We start from the raw sequence: 16,454 nt of genomic DNA, 5'->3' as shown, positions 1-16,454 counted from the left end.
TCATATGTATATTAAGCCATTTAATTGAAAGAGTGGGGTAATTTTCTGATATTCACATTATTATTGAAGAATATAAGTAGGGTTTCCATAATGCATACTAATAGAAGTTAATTAAATGATCAGGGTCTGGTTATCTGAATTGGCATTCAAGCGTTCATTGAAGTGTAGCTCATGTTCTTCCTGAGGATATTAAGAGCAGCAGCAGAAGCCTGCTTAAGGACTTACCCTGGGCTTTGACTTGCTAAGACATATTCTAGAGTATCTTCAGCCTACTAACTCCTTGTTGCAGAGACATTATATATCAGCAGCTTGACTAATTGGTCTAACATTCTTGAGGTCACCCAGGGCTACTGGTCAGAATTCAAACCTTTTTATGTCCTTGTCACAAAGCTGATCATCATAACTGCATCATGGAAAGTGTGAGCCGACAGACTATATGCCAAACACAGCTTAATTCAACAAACATCTATGGAGTTGCTGATAATTTTCTTATATCATTTATTTTATTTAATATTTGTGTGCTCATTCAATTTACAAAATGTTGAGACCCAGAGGCTAAAAAAACTACTCAAAGTCACAGTTAGTGAGTGGAAAATCTGAGATTTGAACACAGATCCTCAATGTGAAACCTGGGATTCTTTCTGCTATGTGTGAGTAGATTCCTTTGAAAATATCCTCAGGTTACTCAGGCTCTTATTAGCTTCAAGAGACAAAAAACCCTGCAACACTTTACCTGACTTAAGCATAAAAGAATTAATTGATTAAGAGGACTCAGGGGTAGAAAATATCTCCAGGCCTTGGCCAAGATGGGAAAGGAAATTGGGAGCTGAGGTGACTCATTGTTTATAGCCTATTTCCAAATATCTCATCTCTGCTTCTTACTTTAGTTTCATAATTTGCTGCCTTACAAAAGGGCTTTCTACACCAATTTGTAAGTAGTGACTATTCCAGCTTTTGTGTGTGTGTGTGTGTGTGTGTTGTGTAACAGGGCAAGAAAGGAGAGAAAAAGAGATTGGGTTGGGGAGGAGAGGGTGACAGGGTCACACATCTGTATCTCACTCAGAGAACTATGGAAAGATACACTCTGAGAAAAGTCCATGGGCAGCTCTATCAGAAGGAGATCAGACAAGGGACAGGGAGGACATAATTAATAGAAATAATCTGAATTATTTACGCAAAACCTTTCTTGTACAGCACTGTTAAACATTGATAGTTAACCCCCTGGTTCTTCCACTTGATTAGGAGCCATTTTATGAACCTTCATTGATTTCTTTAGTTCAATATAGTTATATATATACATATATGTATATACACGCACACGTATTTATACACACTAATATCTCCACCTCTATATAATTATATTTCAAGTATGCAAATGCATGTAATTTTATTTACATAGGCATTTTATTTCCATTAATTAACTAGGAGTCTTCTTCATGAAAGAGATATTTTGATGCTTCTTCTAGAAACACATAGTCGGAAAACATTGCCTTATTGTCATTTGTAAAGTAATTACTTACGTTTATGCAACCATCACTTGGTTAATATTAGCAGGGAGAACAAGGTAGTGTGAGAAATAAGAAACACTGCTTCTGTGAGTAGAACTTGCTTAGCTATGGTTTTCCAGCTCCTCTGATATGGTACAGTAGTCTGTGTAAATATCTTTAGCAGCAAGCATGGGTGAGTGGTCTTCCTAAGAATCATTGCACAAATAAGCATTTGTGTACAAGAGGACTCTTGGGGGAAGCATCATACTTATTTCAACTTAATATTATGTGAGATCCCTAAGCATTTCTTCAGTTACAGAATCACTGGCACTTTCGCAAAAAGGCCAAATGTGCAAATGTCAAACTGATAATTACCTTCCCTTTATGTGGTGAAAGGAATATAGAAACTGTGGAAATCATTTCATTAAAAGATAATATTGAGTACCTTCACAAAAATCAACCTGGTTAAAAATAATTCAAAACTTTGTCTCTTACAGTCTATTATTCAGCTCCCTCACCCCAATAAGTCAACCCACTAGGCACGTGGCTAAAGTGCCAGACTTATAAATACTTCAAGTTTTTGCATGTCGTTTGTGCTTTGTGAGACTGTAGAAAGTAACAGTAATATGTGGATTTTGGGAAAAATTTTACACCCAAAATAAGGCAGTAGAAGTGTAGTCCTGATTTCAAGGGGAGAATGAGAAAGATGGGGACTACATCTAGCTTCCACACTCCTATTGATTAGCGCTGTGACTTTGGGCGCATCTCTACATGCTTCATTTTCCTCACTGAGACACTGGGCTGGAATAGACAGTATTAGAAGTTCCCTTAGTGTGATGTCTTCATACATAATATCTTAGAGGTATGATAGTCATATTTCTTAAAAAATAGTACATTTTGAAAAGAGATGCTGATCATTGTCGAAGGTGAGCGATGGGTAAATAAGTTTGTTATACTACTGTCTTCACTTTTGTGAATAAAAATGTTCAGAGAAACAGGGAAAGGGAAACATAGCTGCAGAGAATCGTTACAATAATATGGGAATGGTAAAAGAGTAGATTGAACTTCCTTGCATCTTCCATCCTAAAAAACATGATATGTTAGTTTATTCTAAGAAGTTACTGCAACATAAAACGTGATATAAACAGTAGAACATAGTAGGAAATGGGAACAGAGAAGTTGGAAAAATTTCCAAGGCCCCTTGGGTCATTTTGGTTGAAATGCTTTATCATTTTGTTATGAATGTCATATAAGACGTATTCATAGTCAAGTTTAATGAATATACATTTAATGAATATACATTACAAGTTTCATGAATATAATTAATGAATATACATTACAGAGATAAATGGTTCATGAATTCACCATCATTTTGGATCATGCATTATTGCTCTTTAAAGTCATTAGTTTGGAAAAGTGAGATTTGATTATAATTTGTGATTTGCTAGCATGCCCTAACTGGGCAAAAAAAGAAGTGACCTGGATAAGGGCCAAATTTCAGAGCAAAATTTATAAATACAATGTGGCTGATCCATAAAGTATGTAGAACACAGGAGACAATCTGCAATTAACTGTAAAAGTCTGACCATGGAAAAAGCAGTGTATTAACCCAAGGCTTGAGCTGTAACATTAGAACTCGCACATATTCTAAACTCACTTTCTGCACAGCTTGGTTTCTTCTAGAGATTAGTGCAATTATTTATCTAAACAAATGTTTATTAAGAAGACAACATGCTGTTCCTGAGCTGTGCACATAGTCACTCAGGGACCTTTAAAGTCCAGGATTATTATACACTGCCATTCAAAACTGGATAGAGCCCTTTAACCCTGGGGCCACAATTGGACATTGAATCTCACATGAAAGGACAGAACCAACCTCACTGGAAACCAGAATAAAGAGGTGATCTTCCTTTTACCAAAAACTTTAGAATCCTAAAAGTGACCTTTATATTTTTAAATATACTCTGCACATTCACTGCCAATGGCCAAGCTTTTGGAAATACTGTCTATACTTGTTTCCTCACCAGACTCTCGCTCCTCAACCCACCAAATCCTGCTTCTGCCTCTACTACTTTGCATAAGTCACCCTCTCCAAGTCACCAGTGACCTTCTTGTTATTAAACTTACTTTTACATTTCCTTGTTACTTGACTTTGAGGCAGAAATTGATGCTGTTGAGTATTCTCTTTAGGGAATGTTCTTTTCTTTCTCTGCTTTTCTTTTTCTGCTTCTTGGCAATTTAAATTATGTTATCTTAGATTTCTTTGTAGATGGCTCTTTTTTTTTTTTTTCCGTGGGCATTTCTCAAGATTTAGAATGAGGCTTTCTTCCCTGCTTATTCTATATATTTGTGTGGGTAATAGACAGCACCATTCCTGAAGTCTCAGTCATTATCCAGAAATTGATTTACAAATCTTCATGTTCTTGTCAGATCTACGTATGAGCTTTGAGGAAATACATCAAACTCTGTATTGGATAGTATAACGCTGGTGATTCTCAGACACCTCAGATTTGGCATGTTCAAAACGACAAACCTCATCTCACTCTTTGAAACCCAAACTGTTGCTCCTCCAATATTCTTGATCTTAGGGAATGGCGTCTTCACCTGCCTGGTACTTCATCCTAGACTCTTTCCTCTTCTTAACATTCTATTTTCAGAAAAATACCAAGATATTGGACACATCTCTTGATTCTTTCCACCTCTTTCTATTCATTAAAGGACACTATAGGAGTCTGTTTTTGTACAGACTTCTATTATCTCTTTCCTAGATTGTTGTAATAGCCTTTTCCCTTAAGGTGTATCTATACAGTCTCATTACCTAGTTCTCATCTGATCTGTTTCCCACAATTCAGAGTGGTCCTTCTATAATGCATAACTAACCATAGTATTTCTCTCATAAAAATAAAACTGCTTTCCATTTCTATTAAGATAAGGTCATGATACTTCTTTATTCTGCTTTAAATGTTTGCATAATCTGGCCCCATACCTTGCTATCCAGCCTCATCTCTTATGACTCCTCTTTGTACTTGAGGCCCTGCCTTGTAGAAATTATTTCAGTTCTCCCAACACAGTATGCATCTTCTTGCCTTCAGATTTTAGAATATCCCTCTGCTAGAATACATACATATATAGATAAGTACATAAAATCTCCTCTGCCAGGAACATTCCCCTCCTACTCCTTGACTTTTAATTGGCTTACTTCTATTTAACTTTCAGAAATCCTTGTGTCTTTGTTCTCTTAGAGGCATTCCCGATCCTCTAAATTGAGTGAAGTTAGGAAACCATTGTAACTTGTACATCCAGGATGACAACACTTATTATAATTGTTTAATTTCCTTTTATATGTCCGGGATGAAGGGAGAAATATCCTGCATACTCTCTAAGGTAGAAATTATGCTTATTTTGCTTATGATTGTACCCCTGCTGATGCTTGGCAAAGTGCCTGACACCATTTTTCAGTTCATCCTTGCTGAATAACTAAATGCAGAGAGAAAATAAAATGTAATATTTGTCATATACTCCCAGTACCATTTGAGAGAAATAGTGGGCAAGCTATTTCAATATAGTACCAAAGGACACCTTGGCACCTAAATTTTAATTGCAAATAGAGTAGATACTATACCAGTGAATGTGGGGAGAGCTATAGAGAGCCCTTTGTGTGCTTGTGTCTTCCATAGTCCCCAGGATATGACTCTGCATATAATGGGCAATCAATAAATAATTCTTGGATTAATGTTTGAATGACTTTTATTTGACTAAAGGAAGAAATTAAACTCAATAAGCACTGCTGATTTTTTTTCTCTTTACTGAATGCAGATATAAGATTAAGGGGAGATGTAGGAGATTTCAGGCTAAGAATAATCTTTGGGCTAATTCCTCTTTTAGCTTAATTTATTTTAATTTATCAAACTGCTTTTATTCTGTTTTTCTTTCCTAGGAGTTCCTCACTTATATCAGAAAATACTGTTAGTACCTAGCTATTTCAACAAACAATAAGATTTAATATAATTTATATGACTTACACCTCATCTAAAGATAGCAATACTGGAGATATCCAACCAGGAAGGAGCAATTTTTGCTTGATAATTCCAACAAAAATTGTTTGATTTCCATTTCAATAATGAAAATATTGATAATGGCCTGTTTATGAGATTGCATGACACTTTTGATAAAAGTAAAATTAACCTTATGGAATAATGTTTACAGATATTTTAAATGATTCCTTTTTGTGATGAGGCACTAAATATACAAATGAAAAAAAGGCCATGGCAATTGTTTACAAGTTGCTGGCAGGAAGATGAGTGTGAACACAAACATGGCAGCAGAATTTCTAGAATGTGGTTGAGTACCAGGTACAGTGAGGACAGAAAAAAAGTTCCTTGAGTTTGCCAGTCTTCACAGAAGACATAATTTGATTGATAAGCAGAATTTTGCTAAGAGAAGTGAGGAAGGGTGATAGAAGCAAAGAGCATGGAAAAATTAGGGAACTGTTAGAGAACAAAGTGTGAGAAAAGACAACGAGAAAGGAGAAAGAGACAAGAGAAAACCATAAGGTGAGTCTGGGTAGCAAAGTAAGTATGGATCAGAGAATCAAGGCTTTGCAGATTATTTATTATAGAATTTTGCTTTTTATCCTGAAGGTGAAATGGAATCCATTGAATAATTTTGATCAGGGGAATAATATTTATTGAGTGCTGACTATACTCAAATTACTGTGAATTTACCTGTTAACCAAATAGTGAACTCTGTGAGTAAGTGTTTATGCACACTTCTTTAAAGACGTTCCTTCCCATTGAGTTTAAAGGCCTTATTACTAGGAGTTTACATATATATGTGAAAGATGAATCTGAGAATATTACTTAAAAGATGAGGTTTGCACAGTTTTATTGCAGTGAATTTAACTGTTTCAAACTGTGAATTCTGTAATGAAGTGTTTAAACATTCTTCAAAGATGTCACCATATGATGGGATCTTTACACCATTGTTTTATGGGTTAACACCAATAACTAATCGTAAAATACAGATCCTGTTATCACTCTCATTGTGCAGATGAGGAAACTGAGGTACAGAAAGGTAAAGAAACAAATTACACTTCTAAAAAGTTGTAGAACCCGGTTTCAGTTCAGCAATTTGACACCAGAGTGGCTCTCTTGATTAAACCTTATGCTATACTGTCTTTATGTTTGATAGAAACATGACATAACTGAGAAGAGAGAGTAGGAAGAAGAAACTGGAGTGAGGAAAATGCCTAAGCAGGGCACAGAAACAAGATCAGACAATGGGGACACTGTGGAAAACAGATGAGGATTGGATTGATTGGCTGTCAATCATCAAAAGAAAGACAGGAATCTAGGATAATTTTTGAATTTCTGACGTAGCGGCTGTTTGGAGAGTGGTTCATTTTATAGCAACAAGGAGGGTATGGGGAGGGGTAGGTTGAAGGAATAGTGGCGGCAGGGAATGATGCATTCATCTAGTGCATGTGGAGGTGCAGATGCCTGTGGGGTTCCAGTGGGACTTCTTGAGAAGGCCCTGCATGAGGACTGGAGGCCAGGTGGAATTTGGTGTAGTAGTGAAGAAAACATGTAGAATTAAATCCAGAACCCCTAATCATGGCAACAAGGCCCTACATAGTGTAACCCTGGCCACTCTCACCAACCTCACTCCCCTCTTGCTTCCAGTACTCTGGTCTCTCTGGTATTCCTTCTGTTCTTCAACACACCAAGCTTGCTCCTCCCCCAGAGCCTTTGCACTTGTTGTTCTGTCATATAGAATGTTCTGACCATTACCACCCCACTTCTTTTCATTCAGATCTCAGTTTGAGAAGGCTTCACTGACCACCGAATGTAAACCAGACCCATTAGTTACTGTCAACATTATGACTTTTTTCATAGCACATGAAACCATCTGAAATCATTTTCTCTATTTGTTTATTTGATTTTTGTTTCCTCTTCCAGAGTATATGCTCACTGGAAACACTGGCCTTGTCTTTTTTACCATTGTATCTTTAGGGTGTAGGCAGGAATGCAAACAACATAGTTGTATAACACGTATTTGTTAAATGAATTAATGAAGATATAAATATGTATTTGAAGTCATTATCTCTTAGATGAGAGTGGAGGTCGTGGCATTAATTAGAATGAATTAGAGAAGCGTGCAACTAGAGTGAGCAGGGAAAGAGAAGAATGCCTTGACAACACTATTATTCTCTTCATATCCTCTTTAAGGATAAATGGTAATCTTTTCAACTGAAATTACAGGTGAACTAATTCTATAAATATTCACGTTCAGTTAAAAATGGTTTCTTTTTCATTTGAAATTTATATCTACTTATGCTTAAATAAAATATATTTGGTCTAAATTATGTGGAAAATCTCTTTTACGTTTCTGCCTATATAGAAACATACTAGCAAAAGTATTTTAATAAATCCAAAGTCCAACCATTGTTAGAAATTAACAACTAAACAAATAACCAAAATAAAATGTATCGAACTTGGTCTTTCAAAAATATAAGAAAACACAGAAATGGTAATAAGAACTAGTTTTTTTAATATAGCAACTCAACATGAGGCCAGCTAATATAAAAATTTTTCTCAGATATTATAAACTGCCCATACCAATAAAAAGTTCTAAACTAATGAGAAAAAGTGAGTAGACAGGCATAATTTGCTTAAAGTTACTTACTTGTAGAGGAATAAAGGTCTGCATAATTAATGTGGTGAAGTTAATGACCACAAGACCCTAAATGGGAGAATACTGTTATCTTGCTTTTATTGTTACTGTTGTTACACTGTTATACCAGTGTACTGTTATATTTCCTTTTACCAGTGGCAAAACACCTTAATGTCTTTAGGTCTCAGAATCTTTATCTGTGGAATAAGAGGAGTCAAACAGATATTTGAAAGGTACTTCTTGGGTTCTCTCTGTATGCTCTTAAAATCTATGCACTGTGTTTACTACATACATCCTGTCCACAGGTAATCAGGAAATTTAAGTGACTGACCACAAGGGGGAGAACTTTAATTCTGCATTAAATTATTTAATACAATAGGAAATGATTTGAAAGTACTTGGCTATGTGAGGTTGGTGATACGCTGCTTCATTTCCACTTCATTGTGGAAGTTGGGGCATTTTACTGCTAGCGATAGGTTTAACTTAATTGAAATGTGGTTTTGTGTTTGTAGAGTTATGGTACAGTCACTGGATGTCAAATTCCATTTGTATTAAGCAATAATGGTCCATGAAGGGATCCAGATGCCTTTTTTATTAAATTTATGATAGTAGAATGTTAGAATTCACCCTGGAAGAGTTTTTCCTTTCAAGTAATATTATTTAAGTTATTCTGCAAGAAATCTATTACCTTCTTGAATGTCAACTCTGAAACAAGCATAGGATTATCAATGGGGCAGTCTGTACTCAAGTATCCATATAAAAAGAAAAGAATTAGAATGGTGCTGGCCACATCATTTGAATGTTATATGATCATTGGCTTTATATATATGTTCGTTGTTATATGGATATTAAATATTATATGTTCACACTGTTAAATATTCATTTTTCTGTGGGTTAAGTTATGTACTCTTATTTTATTTAAAATTTCATTTTAAGGCAACTATAGCTTTCTTTATTTTTAAAATATTTTATTTTAAGTTCCGGGTACATGTGCAGGATGTGCAGATTTGTTACATAGGTAAATGTATGCCATGGTGGTTTGCTGCACCTGTCTTCCCATCCGTTAGGTATCAAGCCCCACGTGCATTAGCTATTTACCCTGATGCTCTCCCTCCCCTTGCACCCCTGACAGGCCCCAGTGGGTGTTGTTTCCTTCCTTGTGTCTATGTGTTCTCAATGTTCAGCTCCCATTTATAAGTGAGAACATGAGGTATTTGGTTTTCTGTTCCTGCATTAGTCTGCTAAGGATAATGCCCTCCCTGCTCCATCCATGTCCCTGCAAAGGACATGATCTTGTTCCTTTTTGTGTATAGTATATATTCATAGTGTTCCATATCACATATCATATATACATATATCACATTTTCTTTATCCAGTCTATCATTGATGGGCATTTGAGTTGATTCATGTCTTTGCTATTGTGAATAGGGCTGCAATGAACACACGCGTGCGTGTATCTTCATTCTATTATAACTTTCATTGAGTTAAGAATTACCTTATCAGTCATACTAAGGCTTAAAAGTTCACATTTTTGGATTTCATTAAGCTAAATTTGTAAGGTATAAATGTAAGATTTCTGGATTTTATCAAATGTACCCAAACATACACAGCTAAATGAGTCCAATTTAAAGACATTATATTAGTGACCTATATAAGTATCTCAATAACTCATTTGTTACTGAAAACAATTTGTACTTCCCCTTAGAAGCATTGTCACGCTCTTTTTAATATGTTCAGTGACAGCAGATCTGTCTTTGAGAGTGAGTATAAATTAAAAAAAATTCTATCAATGGAGATCAAATCTTAAAGTTACTAATTAAGTTGGAGTATAACAATAATTTGGAGATCAAAAATGAGATATAATTAAAATATTTAAGCTCCCTTTGATTTATAAACCTCCTTTATTCAACTGCCGTAGGGTCCCAAAATGTTTTCAGCAATGGTGTTGCTACCTGGACAAATATAAATCTTCCTGAAGTGACTCCTATACGGGGTAAATTTATTTGAATACATTCATTCTGATGTGTTCACAAAAATGAACAAATAACTAAATAACTGAAATTATTTCTAGTCACACTGTGTTTATTTTCCAGTTATTTTCATAGTGAGCCTTCATGAATTCTTTAAAATTACGATATACTAAGTAAATCAGCAATTTCATCGTTGAGAGATATTCTATAACTTCTTCCAAAAATGATTAAGATTGTTAATAATTCTCTTTTTGGCTTAGTGAATTAGGTTTCTATTGGTATTCTCACACCAAAAAGTATTATAGACCCATAAAAACTCTATGCCAGGCAGTGTGTTGAATATACCTCTTATTGCTACTCGTACATCCAGTGACTAGCACAGTGATTGGCCTACTAGTACATTTTTACCAGTAGCTATCCAACAAATTTTGATACATAAATTAATGAATAATAAGTGATACAAAGAGCTTATATACATATACTTTTCCCATTATATATGTATTATTTTTCCACAGTGCTGCATAATCATTCACCCAAACCTTAGTGGTTAAATAAATAATAATCACTAATGTTCACAGAACTCCAATTTGGGCAGGACTCAGTGGAAACAGCTCATTTCTTCTCCACACAATGTCAACTGAGCTGGCTTCCCAGGTTTACTGGAAGCCTGGGATCTGGGGTCACCCGAAGTCTCACTCACTCACATGTCTAGTGGATGATAGGGGCTGTTGGCTGCGACCTTAGCTAGGGATGTTGTCTGAAATTGCTGGATTGCTCACAGCATAGTGTTTGAATTCCAGGAGCTAGCATTCAAGTGAACAGGGCAAAGTGCACATTTTTATGACCTAGCCTTCGAGATCACACAGAATCACTTCTTTTGTATTTTATCGGTTGAGGCAGTCACAGAAGAGGTCTGCCTGCATTCAAGGGGAGAGAGTTAGAAGCCACTACACAATAGGAGGAATATCAAGCTCATGTTGTAAGAAAGGCATGTGGGATTGGATATATTGCAGTAACCATTTCTGGAAAATACAATATGCCATACTTTCTTATTTATAAATATATAATTTTTATCCAAAACTCAAACTTCTATTCACTAGATAACTTTAGAAAATAATATTCCCAAACAAAATTCACCCTGCTAAAGAAATTCTATCTGATCCAATAAACATTTATTATCCATTATTCTCTTACATATGCTTGTCTTCTCTCCCAAACCACTTTCACATTCATTCTAATCCTGGACCAAAGATTGTATCTTTGTTGAACGTTTTCGCTATTCCTTTTTTGCTGGGAAAATATTTACTTACGTTTCCAGTCAGTTTATCACTAATCATTTACTATTGATGTGCCCCTGTGTCTTTTTCACAGTTCAAAGAATAGACAGCATAATGCTGTTTAATATTAGGTGTTTTTTTCTAAATTGATATAAATTTTGAAAGTTATATACTCTTTCTTAGCTAGAAGAATTCTCATTTTATCTAAAACATTTTTTTCTGTTACTAACTTGAAAGAAACTTCAGTTAAAAGTGAAAAATACCATTCTAATTAATGAAGTATTACAAAATTTGGAAAATAGAATGGTCTTTCCTAAAATTTGATTCTGTTATGTAACAATGATGCATATCATTTTTGTTTATTATATACATTTTGTTTGTTACATACAATTTGGTCAGTTTTTTCATATGCAGGACAAAATTTTCTTCAGATGAAAAATTGAGGTGCACACTGAGATTGGTTTGTCCTCAAATAAGCTAAAAATGAAAAAAATAATAAAAAATAAAACTATAATGATAAGTATTTTCTCCATTAACTCCAAAGTTGGTTTCGTAAGATATTAAGGTGATTTGGGACAAATATCATCGCAGTTTTCAAAATATTGATGTCAATTAGTTGTTTAAACAAGCTAAAAACTTTTAGACAATGCAAAAAATTTTCTTCTGGATAAAAGAAGGGATCAACTTGAAATTGGTCACATAGAAATTATATATAATTAGTTGCTTTTTAGAAAGTGAATTGAGAAAATAACCAGATTGTTTATTTAACATAAAATCATTTAGAAGTAAGTTTTAATAGTGGGCAGATAATGTTTTCTGTGTACCCTGCCATATCCCTCAGTGCCTGGCAAATGTTTGTAACATAGAGGGATGTTCAATAAATGATGTTGCATGGAGTAGCGCAATGCCATCTGATAATGTATTTTCGTGTCATTCCAAATAGCTATTGTTTTCTGTAGCTTTATAATGGTCTCAATATTCTTGATTATATAGGCCAGAACATGTGGGCTTTGGAAATATTTTCAATAATTAGATTTTGTTTTCTGAATGCAGGAATTATACAGTGATTATTCCTTTACTTGTGCTCTCAAAGCCCTTCCTATATACTGCTACTACAATGATATGTTATATTACATTATATGTCATATCATAACTACTTCTACATGTACTTGCCTCTAACCTTAGGTTGCAAGCAACTCAATGGTGGGATTTTTCTTCTCGATTTTGTACCCTCAGAACACTGTACTTCTGCTATGTAGTAGTGACTGTTCATTAACTCTTGAGGGATTGGATAATAATCTGAATTCCGTTTGTCTTTTTTCAGCCATACTTTTTTTTGAAAAGTGTCAATTCATGAAAATGATGTTAATATTTGAGAACTTATGATAAACTTATTAAACCCATCTACCTAGTAAAATAATGTATTGAACTTAATACCACAATAAATAGATCCATTTGAAAGTTTAGCTCAACATACTCTGTAAAGATTAATATATTACCTCTGTGTATATTGCGATGTTCTGTTTCTTTTAAAAGAGACAAGTAACTTTAAAAATGTTTTCTTTTTTATTTAAGTAGCACAAACTCCTTAAGAGACGTGGGCACATTATCCCTCTCAATCCTAGAAACGTGAAGGAGCAGGCCATACCACCTCAGAATCCAGAGTGATGTGTATGGGTCCATTATACATGTTTATAAATGTTGCCGGGTCCATTAATTCTTTGGATTTGCACAAGTACTTTATGATTTGTTCTGGGAGGAGTAGGTCAGGTGCAACTTGGTGTAAGTTATCACCTGGTCCTTTAGTGCCTACTTTCATAGTCTTGCAAAGGTAGAGTGACAGTTTATGAGTTTGTGTGAGAAAATCTGTGATGACCTCTTTTAGGGACTGTGACTGTGTCACATCATCGAGATACATAACTGGAACTTTTATCACTGAAACATGCCATTGCATAAAAAGCCTCATTGGAATGTTATGAGAAATGACTATAATTTTCATTTGTTGAATAAAAAATACTGTTTCGTCTTTGTCATGGCCAATATAATCTAAAAGAACTTGGTAGAGAGTGTCACTGGAGGACTCGAGGATATGCAGAATGGAAGTGGGATAGATGAGCAGCAATCCTGTCACTGCTTCTCCTAGGTTATGTTTCAAAACTGAGTTAAACATTTGTTCATAGTAGTCAGCAACATCTTTTCTTTCTACATTTGCTTGTATCTTGGCCACTAGAAACATCCTATGAAGAAGGAATTTCTTTAGGTGTAGTCGTTGTTTCTCTTCTTGAAAATGCAGGTAATTGCTACGTGGGACTTGGAGAAAAAGAAGAGGTTCCAGTGGCAAAGGCCTTTTGCTGCCCTTCTGGTTATGGACCGAAAAGGACATGAGGAGTCTTATTTATTTTTCCAGATGATTCCAGTTTTTAGCTTATCATAATATTTATGCAGCCAGGGTACCTCTTTAGTGATGAACTCGTGTTTTTATTTCTTCTGACAAAAAAAAAGAGTAAATCACAGTTTGTCAAATGTTACTAAATAGTAAAATCCCAGTTTTTTGCCAGTTTTATCAGGAAACAATGTATTTGAAATGAAAGATAATGTTAAAACAATACTCAAACTATAGAGTTTTTTTAGAAGTTTACAATGAAAGAGTTAAATCATATCCTAGGAAAAAACTTTGTAAATGTCATGTAATGGTGATTACAGATTGTCCTTTATAAGCCAAAATTTTAAAAAATGGTATTTTATGGTAATTCTTCCAGTTTCTTTTACAAATCTAACTGGTCTATAACTTTTTTTAAAAAAAACCCAAGGCTTTTTAAGTCACAATTAGCTTATGCAACCTTTAGTCAGGTCCCTAATAGTTAATAATGTTCCTTGAATAATAACAGTAAACATTTCAAGGGAAAAGTTTTGGTTCTTTGTTTTTTCTCCTATCGACAAATCTCAGAAATCATTCTTTTTTCCCCCCTTTAGTTTTTTTTTCTTCTTCTTGTTGTTGTTGTAAGGCCTACATGAAAGTATTCTGCTACTTTAACTTACTCTGCTTACAAATCTCCTCAATTTTTTTTTCCAGGTCAACTCACCATTTTTCTTTTTTTTCCTGTGCTTCTGTCACGTACTTGTCCTCGAGGCCCTACTTGTCCTCCATCAGGCTCCCAACTGCCAGTCCTCTGGTGTTCTCAGCTGTCCTGTGTTCTGCCTTCCCTCGGGCATACGTGAGTCAGAATGTCAGCACCATTAAAGGACCAGAGCGCCAAGTTTCTTAATACGGGTATCTCGACAAACACTTCAAAGTCACTGCAGAGGAAGTGTGAATGGCTTATTCCTGAATGGTTTATTTTTAGTCAGGTGCATTTGTAAGTCAGACAGATGGTGAGAATCTGGACATCTTTTTCCTTTCTTTTTTTCCTTTTGATAAATAAAAAGTGTGGTTGTAGAACTCCTCTGTTCTACTTAGACACTAACTAAAGACTTTAAGAACACATATCTGAATCTATGTAATGGTGAATATATGGTGAGAAAGTTCTATAGTAAGATTTGGCTTACTTAACTTAATGTGAATTTAAGAGATGTACCTCTTAAAATTGTGTCTTAAGAGATGCATCTCTTAAAATTGCATCCACATGAGTTCTAAACAGTAATTTTAAAACAAGTTTAGAAAACACGTTTATTCAATTTTTAACAATTAAACCTAAGAGTAATTTTTTCCCTGAGGTCTGTATTATCCAAACTAATGATCTGATTTTAATGATAATACAATGATAAATTATCCAAGTAAATGAAGACAGAGAGGTGACTTAATAATTCATTAATTGTGTAATACATAAAAATGGACTATTCTTCCTCATTGTGATTCACTTTATCACTCCCTGAAGCAATACAATCTTTCCCAAGATGTAAACCATGGTGCTAAACCACGTCATTGCCCAGTCTAGTTATTATCTCACTCTCATTCTTCTTACAGCTTTGCTGGAAGAAAGTGTCTATGTTGACCAGAGCCTTCATTATGGCCTTCTCTCCTCTCCTGGTTTCTATGATACTGCACTTTCTTGGATTTCTTTCTAAATCTCTGTATGTGGCCTTGCCTGGTAATATCTTCTCACACCCAACTGTGGAAAATACTGAGGCTCTGCACTCATGATGTGGATGGATCTCTCACTCTACTTCTTTGCCCAGTTAGCTCAGCACCATCTATATGTCTCTTTTGTGAGGGCAGGTAAGGGGTCCTTAAAGCCACTCTTGCCACTAGATTGCATGATTGAAATTGGAAATTGATCATGGGGCTTTCCTGCTGAGCTTACCTGTGGACTAAAAATATTTTTCAATCTGAGGCTCAAGGTAGACACAACTAGTTAATTAGGGTTGAGAAAGAAGAAAAAACTGAGCTCCCATTCTAGATTATTTTTGCACAGAAAATTCTCAAATTATTATCTCCAGTCACTTATTCACAACTCTACTCTCCTTGGATGTAACTCTGTATTTCAAATTTAAAATGAAAACATTTAAACAATTATTTTTCTTATTAAACATGTTTCCCTTTACAAATACCCCACTTGTGTCTAAATTAACATGTTTTTTTCCTCTCAGTTCCCAGGCCAAAATCCTTGGTATTATTTGTTCATGTTTCATCCAAGTTATATACTCCAATTCTATTCTTTTTACTCACTTTAATATGCCTTAAGGGTTCTTGATTTACACTACCTCTTTCATAGTCCTACTTCTTTATTTGGATTATAATAAGGGTCTCTACCTACAGTATTTCTAGATTTCCCCACCCCACAAATTCAGCTAAGAGTATGAAACCATAAGCCCTTTGATACATCTACTTTATAAAGTTAAAAAGAGTCTCATTTTACAAAGTCCTCCCTGCTTTCTTCCCCTCCACAGAATGCTGGGAGGCAAAGCCTCTGCTTTCACCACATCCAGAGTGACTTCTGGTATTTATTTCCAATTTCCAGTGATGGATTAAACCAGAGAGAACATGGGGACATGCAACGGTGTGATTTGTTACCTAACACAGCTACTGATCAAAGTCAGTAGGAGAACTT

At 35.0% G+C, this 16,454-nt stretch overlaps 2 protein-coding genes across 3 annotated transcripts in view; one reads left to right on the top strand and one right to left on the bottom strand.

Moving 5' to 3' along the window:
• The window catches only part of ZNF804B (zinc finger protein 804B), a 594,384-nt gene that overhangs the window by 21,440 nt on the left and 556,490 nt on the right, over positions 1 to 16,454 (top strand). The window lies entirely within an intron of this gene.
• Positions 12,950 to 14,627, bottom strand: TEX47 (testis expressed 47). 2 transcript variants are annotated; one of them, XM_054493725.1, is made up of 2 exons: positions 14,490 to 14,627; positions 12,950 to 13,890 (listed from the first exon to the last, which is right to left on the bottom strand). In XM_054493725.1, the coding sequence occupies exon 2, from the start codon at positions 13,787 to 13,789 to the stop codon at positions 13,028 to 13,030; it is 762 nt and encodes a 253-aa protein (XP_054349700.1). In that variant the 5' UTR covers positions 13,790 to 13,890; positions 14,490 to 14,627; the 3' UTR covers positions 12,950 to 13,027. The 2 variants fall into 2 exon arrangements, with proteins under 2 accessions (XP_054349700.1, XP_054349699.1); XM_054493724.1 differs by having other exon boundaries at positions 12,950 to 13,893; positions 14,490 to 14,621.

Source organism: Pongo pygmaeus, chromosome 6, assembly GCF_028885625.2.
Source record: "Pongo pygmaeus isolate AG05252 chromosome 6, NHGRI_mPonPyg2-v2.0_pri, whole genome shotgun sequence".
Classification (NCBI taxonomy): domain Eukaryota; kingdom Metazoa; phylum Chordata; class Mammalia; order Primates; family Hominidae; genus Pongo; species Pongo pygmaeus.
This window is presented reverse-complemented; position numbering and strand designations above follow the sequence as displayed.